The sequence below is a fragment of the Diuraphis noxia genome, unplaced genomic scaffold, assembly GCF_037042655.1.
Source record: "Diuraphis noxia isolate RWA-SAM2 unplaced genomic scaffold, SU_Dnox_SAM2 contig0005, whole genome shotgun sequence".
Lineage (NCBI taxonomy): Eukaryota > Metazoa > Arthropoda > Insecta > Hemiptera > Aphididae > Diuraphis > Diuraphis noxia.
Genome location: NW_028301715.1, coordinates 16,171 through 32,993, shown reverse-complemented (window position 1 = coordinate 32,993; position 16,823 = coordinate 16,171). Strand labels below are relative to the sequence as shown.

The following is a 16,823-nucleotide window of genomic DNA, read 5'->3' as shown; positions in this document are numbered from 1 at the left end:
CTCCTGCTCCAAAGGTTGGAGTCGCATCTCGACGCCCACGGCGGCCGGAGGAGGTCCAGCAATCAGTTTGGCTTCCGCAAGGGGGTCAGCACGGAGTCGGCTATAGACCACGTCTTGAACATTGCCAGACAAGCGGCATCCGGTCCAGGTAAGAAGGACCTGTGCGTGTTGATCACTTTAGACGTAAAAAACGCCTTCAATTCGCTGAGATGGACTGTTATCGACGACGCGATGAGAAAGAAGAAGGTGCCAGAGTATCTGGTCGAGATGATTAGGTCATGGCTCTCCGACCGCCTTCTACTGACCGGCGACGAACTCACTCCGAGGCCAGTGACCTGCGGCGTCCCCCAAGGTTCCGTGCTGGGCCCCGCATTATGGAATGTGGCTTACGACTCACTCCTGGACATGGACGTTCCCCCCGGAGTACACCTGGTAGGTTTTGCCGACGACCTCGCGGTTATCGGGGTCGCAAAGACTGGCGGACTGCTCGAGGACTCGGTGAATCCCACCCTAGAGTCCATCGACGCTTGGATGCGGGGTAAGGGTCTAGAACTAGCTCACCATAAAAGCGAGGCGGTCATGCTCACGAGAAGATGGGCCTATACCGCACCAAATCTGGTCATCGGAGGCCACCGGATAGTAATTAGGCCCTTCCTGAGATACCTCGGGGTGTTCATCGACCAGAGAATGACATTTTCGACCCATGTAATCACCGTCGCTAAGAAAGCGACCAAGTCAGCCGTAGCCTTGTCAAGACTTATGCCGAACATCGGGGGACCCTGTCAATCCAGGAGAAGACTCCTGGCGTCAGTCGTGGAGAGCCAACTATTGTACGCGGCGCCAACCTGGGTTGACTCGGCTACCTCCTCGGCAAGAACAGTGAAGAATCTCGTGCGTCCGCAGAGGGCAATAGCGCTTCGGATAATTAGAGCATACCGTACAGTGTCTGATGAGGCAGCGCTGGTGCTCGCAGGGATGCCACCGGCGGACCTCCTCGCCAAGGAAAGAAAACGGATTAGGACCAGAACCGCTGCCCCACCGATCCCGGACGCAATACCGATCTCCAAGCCGGCAATCAAGAGGCTAGAACGCAGTGTCACCATCACCCAATGGCAGGCTAGGTGGGCGTCTACACCTAAGGCGTCATGGACCAGGAGGTTGTTGCCCGACCTTAACAGGTGGGTTGGAAGAACCGTGCCGAGGATGCCACTAACGTTCCACATGACGCAAGCACTCACCGGTCACGGTTGCTTCCAACATTACCTGCACAAAATGGGAAGGGCCAACTCGCCCCAATGCACCTTGTGTGGTCACGACTCAGACACCGCCGAACACACTTTGGTGAGCTGTGTATTCTTCAGTGGCTCCAGGGAGGAGCTCACCAGTCGGCTTGGACGCCACCCAAGTGTTGAAGATTTCTCTGAGATTTTGTGTGGCCCTGATTTTGACAGCCTTCCAGCGGACACGACTGAGAGGAGTTTGGTGTTGTCAAACGCCGAGGAAGATTTTCGGCTACTGTACAGGATGGTGGAGTCAATCATGTCTCTCAAAGAGGAAGAGGAAAGGAGAAGGCAGGCCGCTGACGGGAGATGACGATGTCCCGACACTCGAAGCTGATGCACCTTTTCAACGTCTGCAAGTTTGACAAAATTCTGATTTGTAACCTTGAGATTGTAAACTAATATTGTATATATTTTTTGTTCTATGTTTGTAAGCCCCTCGAGCCTGGCTCCCAGACAGATGAGAAACACCCTCGCGGGTGAAAGTCTGTCTGGCCGCGGGGGCAATGTAATGATTTTGTACTTGTTGATACTTTTGTAGCCATTGTAATTTATTGCTTTATTACAATAAACGATGGGGGCCGGAGTGGACGTAATGCTAACGCAGTCCCCACTCCGGTCCTCGATACCACGCAAAAAAAAAAAAAAAAAAAAAAAGGTTAGGTTAGGTTAGGTTAGGTTAGGTTAGGTTAGGTTAGGTTAGGTTCCCCCCCGAAGGGACCCACCTTGACGTGGTGGGGGGGCTCACCGACTCCGGTCGGTGCTAAGAGGTACCCAACACCGGGGAAGCGATCGCCCCCCGGTGTTCTGGAAGATCAGGCAAATCATCGGAACCAGGACATTCGACGCGAGGCTGGTGTCGTTGGTGGCGGCTAAGCCAAAAATCAACAATATAATGATGGATTTACTAACAGGAATTGAAGTTACCGCACCAGGGGATTCGGACCCCCAGGCGCCGGCAGCAGTGAGTGGATCCGGGGTAACAGCCGGGTCCAACGTAGCGGGCTCACTGCGGTCGTCAACAAGCGACCGTGAGAGCGCGGGGGTGGCCAGCCTGGCCCCCGCCACTCTTAAAACTACAAGTGCTGAGACAGCCGTGCTTCAGGACGTGGGTAAGATAGCCGATCTAACACAACACGATGGCAGTGGTCGAAACCAGAGGTCCACCCTGACAGATAAGCTGATTGCCTCCAACAGGAAACCTACTCATGCGTCTGAAGTCACACAAGCAAAAAAGGGAAGTCGCGAAGAAGCCGAGGATCTGTTTGCAAAATCCATAGAGAAGACTATGGAAGAACTGGCAAAACTTGAAGAGGCTGTGGCGGGAGCACCCAATACAAAGAAGGATGTAAAAGATAGTTCCAGATCACTTGGAATATCAATAAGAATGATGATGAAGCACATGTCACTTGTAGACAAATTTCCCTCACGTGATCGAGCAACAAAATGTCAACAACAGCAGTTACAACAGCAACAACAACAACAGGCTATACAACAACTACAACAACAAGTACAAGCTCAGCATCAAACACAAATAGAACAGTACAACCGTACACAAGAAGCTATTAAAAACATCCAAACGGCCCAAACCAATACTCTTGCAGAACTACATAAAATGCAAGAGGCGTTAAATGAAACACGACTACAGAGGGAATCGAGGTCGTGGGCAACAGTCACCGCAGAAACGCAGAAGGATGAACGCAAGAAATCGAACGATAGCATTCAAGTAGAAGGGACCTCTAAACCAAGGGCACAAACCAAGACCAAGGAATTTCCCAGGCCACCGAGACCGAGACCCCCGGCCATCATTGTGCGTGTAAAAGACGGGACATACTCTGACACTCTGAAAAAAATAAAGGCATGCGAGAAAATGAAGGCAGTGGCAAAGGACATAGTCGGGCTTACGAAAACGAGGAATGGCGATCTCCTAGTACGGGTCAACTCAAAGACGGAAAAGTCCAAACAACTTATCGAGGCGTTAGGCTCAGTAACGGGAGACGAGACGGCAGTCAAGGAAATGGTAAACTATACAAAAGTAGTAGTCCAGGACCTCGACGAACAAGCAGAACCGCAGGAGGTAATCGACGCTATCAGCGAGGCTATCTCCGCTAAACAAGAAGATGTAAGGGTGGTGTCAACGAGAGAAGTCACCAGAGGACAGAAATGGGCCGTCGTATCGCTCCCCACTGCGTTAGCGAAAAAACTTCTCGTAGCAGGGAAGCTGAGAGTTGGCTACGTAATCTGCCGGCTACGCCTCTGGGAGGATCGGGGCAGAGGGAGATGTCCAAGGTGTCTAGCCTTTGGCCATCCCCGAAGCGAATGCACGGGCCCGGACAGACAAAACTGCTGCAGAGAATGCGGCGAGATTGGGCACAAGGCATCAAACTGCACTTCAGCGACAGATATCAAGTCCGCCTTTAGAGCAACTCTAACAGCCAGCACAAAGAGAGACAGGGAGGTACAAAGGGAGTCAGACTCAGAACTAGGCACCCGAAACGTACACCAAGATGCCTAAGTACTTACAAATAAATCTGAACTGCTGCAAGGCAGCCCAGGCCCTGTTGCATCAGGTTGCAGCAGAAGAGGATATCGACTTCATATTGGCAAGCGAATTCAACAGAGCGGAGGGGCCAAACTGGTACGCTGACACGCTGGGCAAAGCAGCCATCGTAAACGTCAGTAAAACGAGGCTAGAAAAGGAAGGACTCGGAGAGGCAGGCTTCAGATGGGTGGCAGTACACGGACAGTTAGCGCGTCGGTAGTCAGTTAGCGCGTCGGTAGTTAGTTAGCGCGTCGGTAGTCAGTTAGCGCGTCGGTAGTCATCTAGTTAGCGCGTCGGTAGTCATCTCAGTTAGCGCGTCGGTAGTCATCTCAGTTAGCGCGTCGGTAGTCATCAGTTAGCGCGTCGGTAGTCATCAGTTAGCGCGTCGGTAGTCATCAGTTAGCGCGTCGGTAGTCATCTAGTTAGCGCGTCGGTAGTCATCAGTTAGCGCGTCGGTAGTCATCCAGTTAGCGCGTCGGTAGTCATCTAAGTTAGCGCGTCGGTAGTCATCAGTTAGCGCGTCGGTAGTCATCTCAGTTAGCGCGTCGGTAGTCATCTAGACACACGTTCCTCGCAGTGCACCGCTCCGAAGCCCGCCCCCAGTGGCAGTTTTTTGTTTTGGACACCTACGGTTCCAAGCGAGTCTTAAGTTGTGACAGCACCACCGAACCCTAATAACAAGTGCGCGATCAGGCCGGTGTCGTTTTCGAGTCGGCCTGAATAAAATTCCCCCCGTGGGGCGACGCTGGAGATTTCTCCATAAGGCGAACACGGCCGCCCGATTTCGGTAAGTAATCCGATTTCTATTTCCGTTGCCACGCGCGCCGGTTCATCGACCAGAGCTCCGGCACGTGCCGACCCGACCGGCGAAGGTCACAGATCCGCCACGCGCGCTCGCGCGACTCGGCCATCACCCAAGCCAGCGGACCCCCCTCTAAGCGGCTTTTAGCCGATATCTCGGTAGGGAGTGCCCGCAGCGGCTCGGGAGCAAAACTTGCCCCCCTCCTACGTCACGGACCCACCACGGTCACGCCAGCGAAGATCCCGAAGACCCCAACACTCTAACCCTACCAGAAGCGGAGACAGAGGAAACGGGCCTAAAAGGACCAAAATCGGTTTTTGGCTGATAACTCGGTAAGGAGTGGTCTGAGCGGCTCGGGAGCAAAAATTTGCCCCCCCAAAACCCCCTGACCTACCACGGACCGTACGAATAAGTAACCGAAGACCCCGACCCTCTACCCCCCCCAGGGGCCGAGATACGGCACCCTTACACGGTACCCGGGCACAACACGAAAGACCTACAGGACACCGAAACCAGGATACGGCCAAGCTAGGTAAGGTCCTAGATCGGGCCCAAGCGCCCCCCCCCCCCCCTCCCACCACAACATGGACAACGATTCAACGACGCCGGCCACGCCGCAGGTGCGAGATACTACACGGCGTTGGGATAACGAATACGGACCCGAAGAAGTGGCAGACTACAGCCCGACGCGAGAACGATCTCCGATGACGCTATGGGTGGAAAGCTCCAAGAGGAAGATCGATGAATCTCCGCCAACCGCATCAGACCCCGGAACATGCGAGCTAGAGGTCGGACTTCAATACATTCGTTCTGCTCTCAAGTCCGCTGCGCACGAGGCTAAGCTTGCGCGTACGAAGGAGGAGTCACCAGCGATCAAGCGCATTGCTGGCCTCATCGACGACATCAATAAGACGTTAACCAGCCTGATCAGCAAAAAGGGGAAACTGCGTCTAGCTACCTCTCCACCATCACAGCAGCCCAAAAAACCGAAGTGTGACCTCCCCGACAAACCGGTGTTGGTTGACGCCTCAACCGATACGGTCCTTACCCCTAGCTGGTGGGACAGTGACGCCGCGTTCGAGGCGAAAACGCGGAAGATCAGCACAGTTCGCGAGACCCGCGTCGCGGGTACATCTAACAGGATCGCTCAGACCAGAGACACGGAGGTGGAGTCGGCCGACACCGACGCGGAAGCCCCGTGGTCTGGCGTAGTCAAGAGGGGCGCGAAGAAGCGAGCGGCCGTCACAACAGTTCCTAGCCCACCCGCTGCTACAGCACTACCGAAGCCGCCAGCCAAACTAAACAGGCCGCCGGCGATTCTCGTCAGACTGGCTGAGGGCAAGACGTACACCGACACGGTACGATCGGTGCGGGCATGCGGTCTCTCGGCATCGGACATTGGGGCAAACGTAACGATGCGCGAGACACGCGACGGTTCACTGCTACTGGAGCTGGCCAAGGGGGCCAAGTCTGCGACCGCTGCCAAGACCATTTTCTCAGCTATTAGTACTCAGCTCGGGGATTCTGTTGGGAAGGTGTCCCAACTTGGCGTCCAGACTGAGGTGGAGATCCTCGACTTGGACGCTGTTTCCACCGCAGCTGAGGTACTTGATGCTCTGCGCTCCGCCATCCCCGGACAAGACGATCCCGCGGCCCAAGCCGATAGAAACAGCATCGGGGACATCCACATCTGGCCAACACGATCGGGCCAACAGATAGCGACGGCCAAGATGTCCAAGCACGCCGCATCGCTAATAACTAGAATAGCAGTTGGTTGGACAATGTGCCGGGTTCGGGCTAGGACGTTACCTCCGGAGAGGTGCTTCCGATGCCAGAACTTCGGGCACAATGCGAGGAATTGCACCGGGCCAGACAGGACGGGGGCCTGCTGGAAATGTGGCCTCACTGATCATTTACTCAAGAATTGTCAGGCGTCTGACGATAGCTGCTTGGCCTGCGAGCTCGCCGGTCACCCTAAGGTAAGCCACAGGCCCGGATCGGGCGCCTGTGCAGCCAGGAAGCGAGCCGCCGGTTGGAAGTCCAGTTCATAGGATGGTTAACTTCCTCCAAATTAACCTGAATAGGAACTGGGCTGCGGAGCAGCTTATGTTCCAGACAGCGATCGAAACAGAAGCGGATATTCTCATCGTCAGTGAGCCGTTCAGGCGCTGTGGAGACGAGATCAGGTGGTGCTTCAGCGAAGATCGGATGGCGGCGGTGGCATCCACAACCCGCACAGCCATGACCCACGACGGCCAGGGCCACGGAGGCGGATTCGCCTGGATGTCCTTCCAAAACCTGACGATCTTCAGCTGCTACTGCAGACCGGGCACCACCATAAACGAATACGCGCTCTTCCTGAGCGAGCTTGAAGCTGCCATCCGCGGAAGAGGAGTCTGCGAACTGATCGTAGCCGGCGATTTTAACGCGTGGAGTGTTGAGTGGGGGTCGAGGACCAACAACCCCAGAGGCCAACTACTATCGGATATGGTTAACAGTTTGGGGCTCACTGTTGCCAATGTTGGCTCCACTCCGACCTTCCGCAGAGCTGAGGCCACATCGATCATCGACGTTACTTTCTCGAAGAACACGAACGTAACCGACTGGAGAGTCCTGGAGGTCGACTCCCTGAGTGACCACATGTTAGTGTCGTTCCGATCCGAATCACGGATGCTAGCCGCTGATCCCGTCGAGCCACCGTCAAACGAACTTCGCGGCTGGGCTGTGAGGAAGCGTGACGACGATGCCCTGGCCGACTACCTCACGGGATCCCGCCTTGAAGTTCCCACGGGTGATTCGACTGCGGCCAATGCCTTGGCCTCGGCTGACGCACTCGACGGCTATCTGATCGGAGCATGTGAGGCATCCATGCCCAGAAGGCGGCGAGGTCCTCCGGGTAAGACTCCTGTCCACTGGTGGTCGGACGAGATTGCTGACCTGCGCCGGAACTGCCTGACTCTACGCCGTCGGTACCAGGCGCGTCTTAGTCAACCCGGTCAACCTGGTGTTGAAGAGAGCAGGATCGCGTTCACCACCGCCAGAAAGGTACTTCGCACCTCGATCAAAACCGCCAAGGCGAAATGCTGGTCCGACCTGTGTGATCAGGTGGACCACGATCCTTGGGGCAAGCCCTATCGTATCGTAATGAAAAAGTTCGGACGCAGGCCTCCCGGATCAGACTCCAAAGGAAAGGAGTCTGCTATCGCTGACCATCTGTTCCCGGCGGACGCCGTGACAAACTGGGACGAAGCCCCTTCGCCCGCGGTGTACAACATCTTTGAGGCTTTCGACCCGGTCAGTAACACGTTTGAATTCACAAGAGTCATACCACCATTCACACCACCTGAGCTGCTCAGGGCCGTCAAGAGGCTCGCGCCCGGCAAGGCTCCAGGCCCGTCCGGAATACCCAACGAAGTTATTAAGATGGTCGTCGCACGTCACCACCGCAAGGCCCTCCAGGTTTTCAACAACTGCCTCTCGGCACTCACCTTTCCGCCTCGGTGGAAGAGAGCACGTCTCGTGCTGATCAGGAAGGGCCCCGACAAGCCAATTGATCAGCCGTCCAGTTTCCGGCCAATCTGCATGCTGGACCACTCCGGTAAGATCCTCGAGAGACTCCTGCTCCAAAGGTTGGAGTCGCATCTCGACGCCCACGGCGGCCGGAGGAGGTCCAGCAATCAGTTTGGCTTCCGCAAGGGGGTCAGCACGGAGTCGGCTATAGACCACGTCTTGAACATTGCCAGACAAGCGGCATCCGGTCCAGGTAAGAAGGACCTGTGCGTGTTGATCACTTTAGACGTAAAAAACGCCTTCAATTCGCTGAGATGGACTGTTATCGACGACGCGATGAGAAAGAAGAAGGTGCCAGAGTATCTGGTCGAGATGATTAGGTCATGGCTCTCCGACCGCCTTCTACTGACCGGCGACGAACTCACTCCGAGGCCAGTGACCTGCGGCGTCCCCCAAGGTTCCGTGCTGGGCCCCGCATTATGGAATGTGGCTTACGACTCACTCCTGGACATGGACGTTCCCCCCGGAGTACACCTGGTAGGTTTTGCCGACGACCTCGCGGTTATCGGGGTCGCAAAGACTGGCGGACTGCTCGAGGACTCGGTGAATCCCACCCTAGAGTCCATCGACGCTTGGATGCGGGGTAAGGGTCTAGAACTAGCTCACCATAAAAGCGAGGCGGTCATGCTCACGAGAAGATGGGCCTATACCGCACCAAATCTGGTCATCGGAGGCCACCGGATAGTAATTAGGCCCTTCCTGAGATACCTCGGGGTGTTCATCGACCAGAGAATGACATTTTCGACCCATGTAATCACCGTCGCTAAGAAAGCGACCAAGTCAGCCGTAGCCTTGTCAAGACTTATGCCGAACATCGGGGGACCCTGTCAATCCAGGAGAAGACTCCTGGCGTCAGTCGTGGAGAGCCAACTATTGTACGCGGCGCCAACCTGGGTTGACTCGGCTACCTCCTCGGCAAGAACAGTGAAGAATCTCGTGCGTCCGCAGAGGGCAATAGCGCTTCGGATAATTAGAGCATACCGTACAGTGTCTGATGAGGCAGCGCTGGTGCTCGCAGGGATGCCACCGGCGGACCTCCTCGCCAAGGAAAGAAAACGGATTAGGACCAGAACCGCTGCCCCACCGATCCCGGACGCAATACCGATCTCCAAGCCGGCAATCAAGAGGCTAGAACGCAGTGTCACCATCACCCAATGGCAGGCTAGGTGGGCGTCTACACCTAAGGCGTCATGGACCAGGAGGTTGTTGCCCGACCTTAACAGGTGGGTTGGAAGAACCGTGCCGAGGATGCCACTAACGTTCCACATGACGCAAGCACTCACCGGTCACGGTTGCTTCCAACATTACCTGCACAAAATGGGAAGGGCCAACTCGCCCCAATGCACCTTGTGTGGTCACGACTCAGACACCGCCGAACACACTTTGGTGAGCTGTGTATTCTTCAGTGGCTCCAGGGAGGAGCTCACCAGTCGGCTTGGACGCCACCCAAGTGTTGAAGATTTCTCTGAGATTTTGTGTGGCCCTGATTTTGACAGCCTTCCAGCGGACACGACTGAGAGGAGTTTGGTGTTGTCAAACGCCGAGGAAGATTTTCGGCTACTGTACAGGATGGTGGAGTCAATCATGTCTCTCAAAGAGGAAGAGGAAAGGAGAAGGCAGGCCGCTGACGGGAGATGACGATGTCCCGACACTCGAAGCTGATGCACCTTTTCAACGTCTGCAAGTTTGACAAAATTCTGATTTGTAACCTTGAGATTGTAAACTAATATTGTATATATTTTTTGTTCTATGTTTGTAAGCCCCTCGAGCCTGGCTCCCAGACAGATGAGAAACACCCTCGCGGGTGAAAGTCTGTCTGGCCGCGGGGGCAATGTAATGATTTTGTACTTGTTGATACTTTTGTAGCCATTGTAATTTATTGCTTTATTACAATAAACGATGGGGGCCGGAGTGGACGTAATGCTAACGCAGTCCCCACTCCGGTCCTCGATACCACGCAAAAAAAAAAAAAAAAAAAAAAAAAAAAAAGGTTAGGTTAGGTTAGGTTAGGTTAGGTTAGGTTAGGTTAGGTTCAGCGCGTCGGTAGTCATCTCAGCGCGTCGGTAGTCATCTCAGCGCGTCGGTAGTCATCTCAGCGCGTCGGTAGTCATCTCAGCGCGTCGGTGGTTCAGCGCGTCGGTAGTCATCTCAGCGCGTCGGTAGTCATCAGCGCGTCGGTAGTCATCACAGCGCGTCGGTAGTCATCCAGCGCGTCGGTAGTCATCCAGCGCGTCGGTAGTCATCAGCGCGTCGGTAGTCATCTAGCGCGTCGGTAGTCATCCCAGCGCGTCGGTAGTCATCTAGACACACGTTCCTCGCAGTGCACCGCTCCGAAGCCCGCCCCCAGTGGCAGTTTTTTGTTTTGGACACCTACGGTTCCAAGCGAGTCTTAAGTTGTGACAGCACCACCGAACCCTAATAACAAGTGCGCGATCAGGCCGGTGTCGTTTTCGAGTCGGCCTGAATAAAATTCCCCCCGTGGGGCGACGCTGGAGATTTCTCCATAAGGCGAACACGGCCGCCCGATTTCGGTAAGTAATCCGATTTCTATTTCCGTTGCCACGCGCGCCGGTTCATCGACCAGAGCTCCGGCACGTGCCGACCCGACCGGCGAAGGTCACAGATCCGCCACGCGCGCTCGCGCGACTCGGCCATCACCCAAGCCAGCGGACCCCCCTCTAAGCGGCTTTTAGCCGATACCTCGGTAGGGAGTGCCCGCAGCGGCTCGGGAGCAAAACTTGCCCCCCTCCTACGTCACGGACCCACCACGGTCACGCCAGCGAAGATCCCGAAGACCCCAACACTCTAACCCTACCAGAAGCGGAGACAGAGGAAACGGGCCTAAAAGGACCAAAATCGGTTTTTGGCTGATAACTCGGTAAGGAGTGGTCTGAGCGGCTCGGGAGCAAAAATTTGCCCCCCCAAACCCCCTGACCTACCACGGACCGTACGAATAAGTAACCGAAGACCCCGACCCTCTACCCCCCCCAGGGGCCGAGATACGGCACCCTTACACGGTACCCGGGCACAACACGAAAGACCTACAGGACACCGAAACCAGGATACGGCCAAGCTAGGTAAGGTCCTAGATCGGGCCCAAGCGCCCCCCCCCCCTCCCACCACAACATGGACAACGATTCAACGACGCCGGCCACGCCGCAGGTGCGAGATACTACACGGCGTTGGGATAACGAATACGGACCCGAAGAAGTGGCAGACTACAGCCCGACGCGAGAACGATCTCCGATGACGCTATGGGTGGAAAGCTCCAAGAGGAAGATCGATGAATCTCCGCCAACCGCATCAGACCCCGGAACATGCGAGCTAGAGGTCGGACTTCAATACATTCGTTCTGCTCTCAAGTCCGCTGCGCACGAGGCTAAGCTTGCGCGTACGAAGGAGGAGTCACCAGCGATCAAGCGCATTGCTGGCCTCATCGACGACATCAATAAGACGTTAACCAGCCTGATCAGCAAAAAGGGGAAACTGCGTCTAGCTACCTCTCCACCATCACAGCAGCCCAAAAAACCGAAGTGTGACCTCCCCGACAAACCGGTGTTGGTTGACGCCTCAACCGATACGGTCCTTACCCCTAGCTGGTGGGACAGTGACGCCGCGTTCGAGGCGAAAACGCGGAAGATCAGCACAGTTCGCGAGACCCGCGTCGCGGGTACATCTAACAGGATCGCTCAGACCAGAGACACGGAGGTGGAGTCGGCCGACACCGACGCGGAAGCCCCGTGGTCTGGCGTAGTCAAGAGGGGCGCGAAGAAGCGAGCGGCCGTCACAACAGTTCCTAGCCCACCCGCTGCTACAGCACTACCGAAGCCGCCAGCCAAACTAAACAGGCCGCCGGCGATTCTCGTCAGACTGGCTGAGGGCAAGACGTACACCGACACGGTACGATCGGTGCGGGCATGCGGTCTCTCGGCATCGGACATTGGGGCAAACGTAACGATGCGCGAGACACGCGACGGTTCACTGCTACTGGAGCTGGCCAAGGGGGCCAAGTCTGCGACCGCTGCCAAGACCATTTTCTCAGCTATTAGTACTCAGCTCGGGGATTCTGTTGGGAAGGTGTCCCAACTTGGCGTCCAGACTGAGGTGGAGATCCTCGACTTGGACGCTGTTTCCACCGCAGCTGAGGTACTTGATGCTCTGCGCTCCGCCATCCCCGGACAAGACGATCCCGCGGCCCAAGCCGATAGAAACAGCATCGGGGACATCCACATCTGGCCAACACGATCGGGCCAACAGATAGCGACGGCCAAGATGTCCAAGCACGCCGCATCGCTAATAACTAGAATAGCAGTTGGTTGGACAATGTGCCGGGTTCGGGCTAGGACGTTACCTCCGGAGAGGTGCTTCCGATGCCAGAACTTCGGGCACAATGCGAGGAATTGCACCGGGCCAGACAGGACGGGGGCCTGCTGGAAATGTGGCCTCACTGATCATTTACTCAAGAATTGTCAGGCGTCTGACGATAGCTGCTTGGCCTGCGAGCTCGCCGGTCACCCTAAGGTAAGCCACAGGCCCGGATCGGGCGCCTGTGCAGCCAGGAAGCGAGCCGCCGGTTGGAAGTCCAGTTCATAGGATGGTTAACTTCCTCCAAATTAACCTGAATAGGAACTGGGCTGCGGAGCAGCTTATGTTCCAGACAGCGATCGAAACAGAAGCGGATATTCTCATCGTCAGTGAGCCGTTCAGGCGCTGTGGAGACGAGATCAGGTGGTGCTTCAGCGAAGATCGGATGGCGGCGGTGGCATCCACAACCCGCACAGCCATGACCCACGACGGCCAGGGCCACGGAGGCGGATTCGCCTGGATGTCCTTCCAAAACCTGACGATCTTCAGCTGCTACTGCAGACCGGGCACCACCATAAACGAATACGCGCTCTTCCTGAGCGAGCTTGAAGCTGCCATCCGCGGAAGAGGAGTCTGCGAACTGATCGTAGCCGGCGATTTTAACGCGTGGAGTGTTGAGTGGGGGTCGAGGACCAACAACCCCAGAGGCCAACTACTATCGGATATGGTTAACAGTTTGGGGCTCACTGTTGCCAATGTTGGCTCCACTCCGACCTTCCGCAGAGCTGAGGCCACATCGATCATCGACGTTACTTTCTCGAAGAACACGAACGTAACCGACTGGAGAGTCCTGGAGGTCGACTCCCTGAGTGACCACATGTTAGTGTCGTTCCGATCCGAATCACGGATGCTAGCCGCTGATCCCGTCGAGCCACCGTCAAACGAACTTCGCGGCTGGGCTGTGAGGAAGCGTGACGACGATGCCCTGGCCGACTACCTCACGGGATCCCGCCTTGAAGTTCCCACGGGTGATTCGACTGCGGCCAATGCCTTGGCCTCGGCTGACGCACTCGACGGCTATCTGATCGGAGCATGTGAGGCATCCATGCCCAGAAGGCGGCGAGGTCCTCCGGGTAAGACTCCTGTCCACTGGTGGTCGGACGAGATTGCTGACCTGCGCCGGAACTGCCTGACTCTACGCCGTCGGTACCAGGCGCGTCTTAGTCAACCCGGTCAACCTGGTGTTGAAGAGAGCAGGATCGCGTTCACCACCGCCAGAAAGGTACTTCGCACCTCGATCAAAACCGCCAAGGCGAAATGCTGGTCCGACCTGTGTGATCAGGTGGACCACGATCCTTGGGGCAAGCCCTATCGTATCGTAATGAAAAAGTTCGGACGCAGGCCTCCCGGATCAGACTCCAAAGGAAAGGAGTCTGCTATCGCTGACCATCTGTTCCCGGCGGACGCCGTGACAAACTGGGACGAAGCCCCTTCGCCCGCGGTGTACAACATCTTTGAGGCTTTCGACCCGGTCAGTAACACGTTTGAATTCACAAGAGTCATACCACCATTCACACCACCTGAGCTGCTCAGGGCCGTCAAGAGGCTCGCGCCCGGCAAGGCTCCAGGCCCGTCCGGAATACCCAACGAAGTTATTAAGATGGTCGTCGCACGTCACCACCGCAAGGCCCTCCAGGTTTTCAACAACTGCCTCTCGGCACTCACCTTTCCGCCTCGGTGGAAGAGAGCACGTCTCGTGCTGATCAGGAAGGGCCCCGACAAGCCAATTGATCAGCCGTCCAGTTTCCGGCCAATCTGCATGCTGGACCACTCCGGTAAGATCCTCGAGAGACTCCTGCTCCAAAGGTTGGAGTCGCATCTCGACGCCCACGGCGGCCGGAGGAGGTCCAGCAATCAGTTTGGCTTCCGCAAGGGGGTCAGCACGGAGTCGGCTATAGACCACGTCTTGAACATTGCCAGACAAGCGGCATCCGGTCCAGGTAAGAAGGACCTGTGCGTGTTGATCACTTTAGACGTAAAAAACGCCTTCAATTCGCTGAGATGGACTGTTATCGACGACGCGATGAGAAAGAAGAAGGTGCCAGAGTATCTGGTCGAGATGATTAGGTCATGGCTCTCCGACCGCCTTCTACTGACCGGCGACGAACTCACTCCGAGGCCAGTGACCTGCGGCGTCCCCCAAGGTTCCGTGCTGGGCCCCGCATTATGGAATGTGGCTTACGACTCACTCCTGGACATGGACGTTCCCCCCGGAGTACACCTGGTAGGTTTTGCCGACGACCTCGCGGTTATCGGGGTCGCAAAGACTGGCGGACTGCTCGAGGACTCGGTGAATCCCACCCTAGAGTCCATCGACGCTTGGATGCGGGGTAAGGGTCTAGAACTAGCTCACCATAAAAGCGAGGCGGTCATGCTCACGAGAAGATGGGCCTATACCGCACCAAATCTGGTCATCGGAGGCCACCGGATAGTAATTAGGCCCTTCCTGAGATACCTCGGGGTGTTCATCGACCAGAGAATGACATTTTCGACCCATGTAATCACCGTCGCTAAGAAAGCGACCAAGTCAGCCGTAGCCTTGTCAAGACTTATGCCGAACATCGGGGGACCCTGTCAATCCAGGAGAAGACTCCTGGCGTCAGTCGTGGAGAGCCAACTATTGTACGCGGCGCCAACCTGGGTTGACTCGGCTACCTCCTCGGCAAGAACAGTGAAGAATCTCGTGCGTCCGCAGAGGGCAATAGCGCTTCGGATAATTAGAGCATACCGTACAGTGTCTGATGAGGCAGCGCTGGTGCTCGCAGGGATGCCACCGGCGGACCTCCTCGCCAAGGAAAGAAAACGGATTAGGACCAGAACCGCTGCCCCACCGATCCCGGACGCAATACCGATCTCCAAGCCGGCAATCAAGAGGCTAGAACGCAGTGTCACCATCACCCAATGGCAGGCTAGGTGGGCGTCTACACCTAAGGCGTCATGGACCAGGAGGTTGTTGCCCGACCTTAACAGGTGGGTTGGAAGAACCGTGCCGAGGATGCCACTAACGTTCCACATGACGCAAGCACTCACCGGTCACGGTTGCTTCCAACATTACCTGCACAAAATGGGAAGGGCCAACTCGCCCCAATGCACCTTGTGTGGTCACGACTCAGACACCGCCGAACACACTTTGGTGAGCTGTGTATTCTTCAGTGGCTCCAGGGAGGAGCTCACCAGTCGGCTTGGACGCCACCCAAGTGTTGAAGATTTCTCTGAGATTTTGTGTGGCCCTGATTTTGACAGCCTTCCAGCGGACACGACTGAGAGGAGTTTGGTGTTGTCAAACGCCGAGGAAGATTTTCGGCTACTGTACAGGATGGTGGAGTCAATCATGTCTCTCAAAGAGGAAGAGGAAAGGAGAAGGCAGGCCGCTGACGGGAGATGACGATGTCCCGACACTCGAAGCTGATGCACCTTTTCAACGTCTGCAAGTTTGACAAAATTCTGATTTGTAACCTTGAGATTGTAAACTAATATTGTATATATTTTTTGTTCTATGTTTGTAAGCCCCTCGAGCCTGGCTCCCAGACAGATGAGAAACACCCTCGCGGGTGAAAGTCTGTCTGGCCGCGGGGGCAATGTAATGATTTTGTACTTGTTGATACTTTTGTAGCCATTGTAATTTATTGCTTTATTACAATAAACGATGGGGGCCGGAGTGGACGTAATGCTAACGCAGTCCCCACTCCGGTCCTCGATACCACGCAAAAAAAAAAAAAAAAAAAAAAAAGGTTAGGTTAGGTTAGGTTAGGTTAGGTTAGGTTAGGTTAGGTTAGGTTCCCCCCCGAAGGGACCCACCTTGACGTGGTGGGGGGGCTCACCGACTCCGGTCGGTGCTAAGAGGTACCCAACACCGGGGAAGCGATCGCCCCCCGGTGTTCTGGAAGATCAGGCAAATCATCGGAACCAGGACATTCGACGCGAGGCTGGTGTCGTTGGTGGCGGCTAAGCCAAAAATCAACAATATAATGATGGATTTACTAACAGGAATTGAAGTTACCGCACCAGGGGATTCGGACCCCCAGGCGCCGGCAGCAGTGAGTGGATCCGGGGTAACAGCCGGGTCCAACGTAGCGGGCTCACTGCGGTCGTCAACAAGCGACCGTGAGAGCGCGGGGGTGGCCAGCCTGGCCCCCGCCACTCTTAAAACTACAAGTGCTGAGACAGCCGTGCTTCAGGACGTGGGTAAGATAGCCGATCTAACACAACACGATGGCAGTGGTCGAAACCAGAGGTCCACCCTGACAGATAAGCTGATTGCCTC

At 55.8% G+C, this 16,823-nt stretch overlaps 1 protein-coding gene across 1 annotated transcript; it reads left to right on the top strand.

Moving 5' to 3' along the window:
• The first annotated feature begins 2,000 nt into the window (after positions 1-2,000).
• LOC149054715 (uncharacterized) lies at positions 2,001-6,675 on the top strand. The gene is made up of 3 exons (XM_089228581.1): positions 2,001-3,789; positions 3,851-4,026; positions 5,169-6,675. Exons 1-3 carry the CDS (start codon positions 2,176-2,178, stop codon positions 6,673-6,675), a joined length of 3,297 nt encoding a protein of 1,098 aa, XP_089084707.1. The 5' UTR covers positions 2,001-2,175.
• Positions 6,676-16,823: the final 10,148 nt, after the last annotated feature.